The sequence below is a fragment of the Myxocyprinus asiaticus genome, chromosome 3 (assembly GCF_019703515.2).
Source record: "Myxocyprinus asiaticus isolate MX2 ecotype Aquarium Trade chromosome 3, UBuf_Myxa_2, whole genome shotgun sequence".
Taxonomy (NCBI): domain Eukaryota; kingdom Metazoa; phylum Chordata; class Actinopteri; order Cypriniformes; family Catostomidae; genus Myxocyprinus; species Myxocyprinus asiaticus.
The window spans coordinates 15948824-15955237 of NC_059346.1; the positions used below are offsets into that span (position 1 = coordinate 15948824).

Sequence of the window (6414 nt, forward strand, 5' to 3'; positions counted from 1 at the left end):
CCACTCTATTGGTTACTTGACATCCTGTGCCTCTGGAGAGATTTTCCATTGGCCACAGAGTTTTGTCAGCCCCTCAGTGTGGGTGATAAGAGTTCCCCTGCACTTCCGAATGAGCTGTTTGTTTGGCCCGTGAGCATGGGAGCTCCTCACCAGACACCCGGCTGCACACCCAGCAGATGATAAGATGCTTTGCACGAGAAGCCAGTGGAAATAAAAACACAATTTTACATTTAAGAAATTCTAAGTAGTGTGTTTTGTTAACATCAGAATAGTCAAGTCATTTTTATTTGTATAGCACATTTTACAACACACATCATTTCAAAGCAGCTTTACAGAAAATTATGCTTTAACAGAAAAAGAAGCTGTAATGTCTTAGTCATAATAATGCGGTTTAATAAATAGAGTTACAGTGGCATGTCCACAGGTTGTATTTGTTCCCAATTGTCTCCCATAAGCAAGTATTTCATTTTCTGCAAGTACTGCAAAGTCATTACATAGTAATTGATGCTTGTAAAATACATACAAACATCTCTGAGATATACACAGATTTTCAGATAACAGCACTGTAACAGCAAATGATTGTTATGGCGGCTGCTTTCAGTCTATCCCGCAACCTCACACACCTCATTTCATTTCAGTTTCTGTCACTACAGATATTTATCCTCTTTTATTCAAAGATGAGGAAGCACTCTTCAAATGCTTGTCAAAAAGAAATGGTCAATGAACTTAAGTCCCAATGCTCAAAGCAAATCATAGGAAAAACAAATAAACACTAGACCCAAAATCTTCCCTGGCTCACCCACCCAAACAAAAAAACCCACCCTAACAACGAAGGGGCCTCTGCACGTATCAGAGCGATGTTTACAAAATCCTCATTAAGGAAAAGAAAGCAGATAAAAGTGCACACACACACACGCACTAGGACACTATGAACACTAAACATGCAGAGCTTCCTATTTTGAAGATAACAGACAGGGAGAGAAAGTGGAGAGTGAGAGAGAGAGAGAGGAAAAAATCATTTGAAAAGAGATGCCACAGAGGGACATCTCTTTCACGTAGTGATACCACCCTCAAGCCAAAACTTTTCTGACATCAAAAGGTGAGAAGGGATAAATGCTCAGAGTTCAGGAATAGAGAAATTCTAATGCAGTGACCAGTGTGCAGCAACATATAGACCTAAGCAGCAAACTCCAGACCTCAACACTACGGTTCTGCTTTCCTACTTTCTACACTGGAGCGACTATTGACATTCTGGATAAGCAAGTTTTGAGTACTTCCGAAAGCTTCGAAACAAAATCTAGGGCTTTTGTCACTGGATCTATAGGTTCCAGTTCATGTGAAATTCTAACCACATTGGACTGTACCAATACTCATCCCATTTGCCTTACATCATGGCTGGCAGAAGGTTTTGTAATTTCTGGATAATGTGGTCATCCACCACATCTGTTTTACTTGCCTTCCTCCTAATGTTTGGGGGGCCTTTTTTTGCACACAGTAACCCTATCAGCTCCCCAGAGAAGCTCCGCACTGCTCCCGGGCTGGATGATGGGCATGGAGGGGTGGTGGACCCCTCACTCCTGGAGCAGAACAGTGAGGTGGACATGCAGAGCTTGCTGGAAACCCTGAAGGGGCAGTTTCTACGCACCTTCAACCTGTCAGGTCTCAGTGCCCCTATGCAGCTGGGGGCCCCTCGCATAGAGCCCCCTGAGTACATGCTGGAGCTCTACAACCGCTTTGCCAATGACCGGACCGCCATGCCTTCTGCAAACATTGTACGCAGCTTTAAAAACGAAGGTAAATGGGTTATTACTTTTCCACTAGGGGTATTTAAAACTGTTTGTATTATCAAAATTTTTACTTATTGTAAAAGCAATCAATGAATTATTTTATACTGTGTGTTTTGGTATATACATGGAATAATGATGAACAAATATTAATGTTGTGATGTTTCAAGTCATTTAATAACTCAATAACTATCTGACATTGAAGGTCTTCATGTTAAACAATGCAAAAAATAATTATCTAATAGAGGGAAATACTTCTGCAGAATTATAAATAATTTAATGTTAAAAATAAATGTTTTGCTTTCACCATTTAAAAAATATGATATGTTAACCTTAATGTTGTCCAAAATGCAAAAAGTAAATGTTTGACCTCACTTTAACCCTATTTCACAATATTTTTATTTCAGTAATCTCAGCAGTAGATCTTGCTCAAATGAGAAAAATAGATTGTATTGTAACATTGTAAGATAGAAATCTATGTTAAAGTAAAAATATATTTTTAATTCTATTATAAATCTATTAAATTTGTTGATTTTAATAAAATTTTTAATTCAAAATCTTTGTTTCTGTGGTATTTTTCTCTTCAGACTCCTCCCCATGCAATGTGGGACCTGGTGGGGTGAGACAACACCCACTTCTCTTCAATGTATCCATCCCATACCATGAGAAAGTCACTTCAGCTGAGCTCCGACTTTACACTCTGGTCCAAACGGACCGCCACAAATATGCTGGTGTTGACAGAAAAGTGACAATATATGAGGTGAAACAGCGAGAAACTAACAACAGTCAGCAAATAAGAAGGGATGATATTGAGGGAGGAGGGAAACCCAAACAAGAGGGTGAAACTGAACTAGTGGAGTTGGCATCTCGACAGGTGTACGGCACAGATAATGGATGGGAATCTTTCGATATGACAGCTGCAGTGCACCGTTGGAGAAAATCAGACTATGGCACTACCCACAGGCTGGAGGTCCATATATCCAGTTTGAATTCTCAGAGTGCTGCAGCATCTGAAGGTGAGGATAGTGGCAATTCCATAGGAGGGGACATGGACATTGACACAAGTCTGGAGGATAAGCACAACCCCTTAATGATTGTCTTCTCTGATGACCAGAGCATAGACCACCGTGGAGACAAACGCGAGCTGAATGAGCTGATCCAGCATGAGACCACTGGGAGGGGCTTTCAGGACAACCTTGAGCAGGAGCTGACTGGTCTTTGGGAGGGCCTGGGACTTACAGGACAAAAAGATGGCAATGAGGAGGAGGAGCCAAGTGAGGAAGCTCTCCTACAGATGCGCTCCAACCTCATCTATGACACAGCATCTAGGATTCGACGCAATGCCAAAGGCAACCAGTGTAAAAAGAATTCCCTCTATGTTGACTTCAAAGACATTGGCTGGGACAGCTGGATCTTGGCACCCTCTGGATACGAAGCCTTTGAGTGTACAGGAATGTGCACTTACCCTATGACCAAACATGTTACACCAACAAAACATGCCATTGTACAAACTCTGGTCAGCCTGAAAAGTCCACAGAGAGTGTCCAAGGCTTGTTGCGTACCCACTAAACTAGATCCCATCTCTTTACTCTACCTAGATGATGCAGGTGTGGTTACATATCAGTATAAATTTGAAGGTATGGTGGTAGCAGAGTGTGGATGCAGGTAGAATTGAATGGACACAGGGAAATAGGGTGAAGCTGGGCCAAAGCTTAGGAATTGGTTTGGAAGGAGACTAAAAGACATTAATTGTCTCAGAACCAGCCACAACTACGGCCTACATACCAAGTTTCTTCCAAATGGCAGTGGATGAGCTCTTACTCCCAACCTTAAAGTGCTATCAGGAGTCATGAAATCATTTACGAAATCAGCCTGTATTTGATTCAAAGTTACACAAAGGCATTGCAGAAGAGGACTATGTGACACAATGCAAGCTTTTTTGGAAATGTTGAAGATTTCATTCCGGCTGAACAGGGATTGGGTGGAACATAAGCCACTAATTAAACCACCGACATGCCTCAATATCAGCCAGGATAAATGAGCTGTTCTTATCAGTAAAGACTGTAGTTTAAGTCAGAGATTGTATCAACTCAAACTCGTGACATACTTGGCCATATCGTTTGCGTCAGCAAAGTCCTTGCTAAGTGGGTGTTTCATAGAGATGGCAGCTCAGAGGAGAGGGTTTGTGAACTCAAGCACCATAGGGTCATTTCGCTGACCCTGTCATAGACAAGAAGCTTGTGACTCTGGCTGTTTCCAGTTTTCACAAAGCACAGTATCGTATCTGTCATGACTCAATCAATACACATCTGTCAATACACAGTTTCCTGCCTCACTAAATGCATTTGTTAGGAACTGTCCAACTTAAAGAAAAAACATTATCTGGAGAGTCTTGTGAAAAGGGGGACGGAGTAAAACAGACCAGAATGGACTTCTGAATCTGTCTTAAAACAACTACTAATCTGGAATTTTACAGTTAGCATTCACTATTGCAAAAGTAGTACGTGGACACTCTTTTTGTGTTAGTGCCAAGACCAAGCAATAAAAAGACAAACTTAAAACGACTCTTCAATAATTAATTCATAAATGTTGAGATGCCTCAAGCCTTTCTGTTCAATACATAGACAAAAATAGTATCATTGTCTGCATTCCAGCATGGAATTAGCTCAGAAATCTGCATGTCATTCACGGACTACTTGCACCACTGCTGAAATATGTGAATGGGGCATTGACAGAGGATTCACTCTGCTTCTACAGCTTGGTTGGTCTGCCTTATTCCACTGGTGACTGAAAGCATTGAGGGGTATTTAGGGGCTATTAGCCCCCTCCTGCTCCACATGCCATGCGTGCAGCACTCCCTACCCCTAAGCAGGACCATGATAAGGAGGAGTCAGGACAGAGAAACATGTGTGTGGTTCCCAGAACCTGGGAATGAGAGGGTAGTTTAGCAATTTCAATCATATTAACTTTCTGAATCTAATCTATCCAAAGGCAAAAGATACATCATTTACCCCCCACTGCTTTACTGACACTGTCCTCCCAAAGTCTTGCTCCCATGCAACCTTTTGTCATCCTGAGAGGAACAGATCCCCTTTTGGACCCTTATCACTGTTAGGTCTTCCAAGGTCATACCAACCCTTAGATATACTTCACAAGACTTTTCAGTCATCACCATGTCTGATTGTATCTGCCAGGTTTATTCCCATGCCTGAAACATTCTTTACATTACTGACATTGTGTTGTTGAAATATAATTTGTGTTCTGCTGCTTGGATTTATCATAAAGTTTATTTATTGATTAATTTATTATCCGTATTATTATTTTTGTCTTTGTATAGCAACTCTGTACAATGATTACATACACTATACTGAATACATGACATGATTGTGCAAAAAACAAAAAACACAATTAATGAAAAATGTATTCAAATTATAATTGTAATTTATACTTTGGTATCTACTATGTGTTGTAAATAAGGGTGGGAATCAGCAGGGATATTGATATGTATATGATTCACAATATGATAGTATTGCAATTTTTAAGTTTAGTGTATAGTTATTCAAAACTGTCATTTATTTCGATCTTTTACTCACTTGTTTGTTTTTTATTGCAATGGATTTCAGTGTTTTGCATATTTATATTCTTAGCTCGGTCTGAGTTTGGATTTTGGACAAATATATATGCACTGACCTTATGCTACAATATGTTTTGCTTTTTCTTAGACTTGCTCTGAATGGTGTTCAATCTCCTGTGAAAATTTTGAAAATGTGAAAACTTGTATGTGAAAATTATGGTAATGCTTTAAAATCAAGATTTTTCTAGCAACGAGTGCATTTACATGCATGTTTTAACACTGATTTTGATCAATAAATGACGGCATTTGTTGTCATGTAAAAAGTTTTCCTTTAGGGTCATAGGTTTAAGCATAAACTGATCGGAACACATAGATTTTTGCCCATTACCCCAGTAAACACCATTATCAGTGTTCTTACCAGTTTATCCAGTGTGTGCAAGTGTTGTGTGCATGCCTGTTTATGCTTTAACATTAAAAGCAGAGAATAACCCAATGATTTAAAATCTCATGTAAATGCAGTTTTTCTTGCATTCAGATTTTTTGAATAATCAGATTTTTGATAGTTATCATGTAAATGCACTCAATCTTTACGATGTTTTCATCAATCACTTTTCAAGCACTGACTTCTTGTTAGGCTTTGTATATATATTTAGTTTGTTGATCCTTGCACCCAGACACTCCATGTCCTTAACAAGATATATTTAGCCACAGTCTGTCCAGAGCTCGCTGTTTAGACAGTGGGCATGGGAGCAATTCTTAAATGTAATTTTCCCTTGAAAACCAGAAGCTAAAAGTCCCATAGTTTACATGTGTCAAACAGATTCACATACATGGGAAGCTGACTGGAAACTAATGACCACACAGGCTCATCTTGAGACTGTGCAGATGTATTGTGTTCTTTTTTGGGGGGATGGGGTCTTAAAAAAATGTAGCTTTGTTGACAATTTTTTTGAGATGTGAAGTAAGCTTTGGTAATTAGCAATCGCCAGTTGCCATTGTAAAAACAATGTATTTGCCATGTACACAGGTGTAAATAAAATTAATATTTTGAAGAAA

General features: G+C 39.5%; 1 protein-coding gene across 1 annotated transcript; it reads left to right on the plus strand.

Annotated features, from left to right (window-relative positions):
* Positions 1-643: 643 nt before the first annotated feature.
* On the plus strand, positions 644-6414 carry LOC127419789 (bone morphogenetic protein 10-like). The gene is made up of 2 exons (XM_051661524.1): positions 644-1794; positions 2372-6414. Exons 1-2 carry the CDS (start codon positions 1392-1394, stop codon positions 3451-3453), a joined length of 1485 nt encoding a protein of 494 aa, XP_051517484.1. The 5' UTR covers positions 644-1391; the 3' UTR covers positions 3454-6414.

What these genes read in the sequence shown, in the direction of transcription:
- LOC127419789 (XM_051661524.1), top strand. Translation starts at nt 1,392, where the DNA reads ATGGCTGGCAGAAGGTTTTGTAATTTCTGGATAATGTGGTCATCCACC. An exon ending in ACGCAGCTTTAAAAACGAAG is followed by an intron (nt 1,795 to 2,371) that starts GTAAATGGGTTA and finishes TTTTCTCTTCAG; the next exon opens with ACTCCTCCCCATGCAATGTG.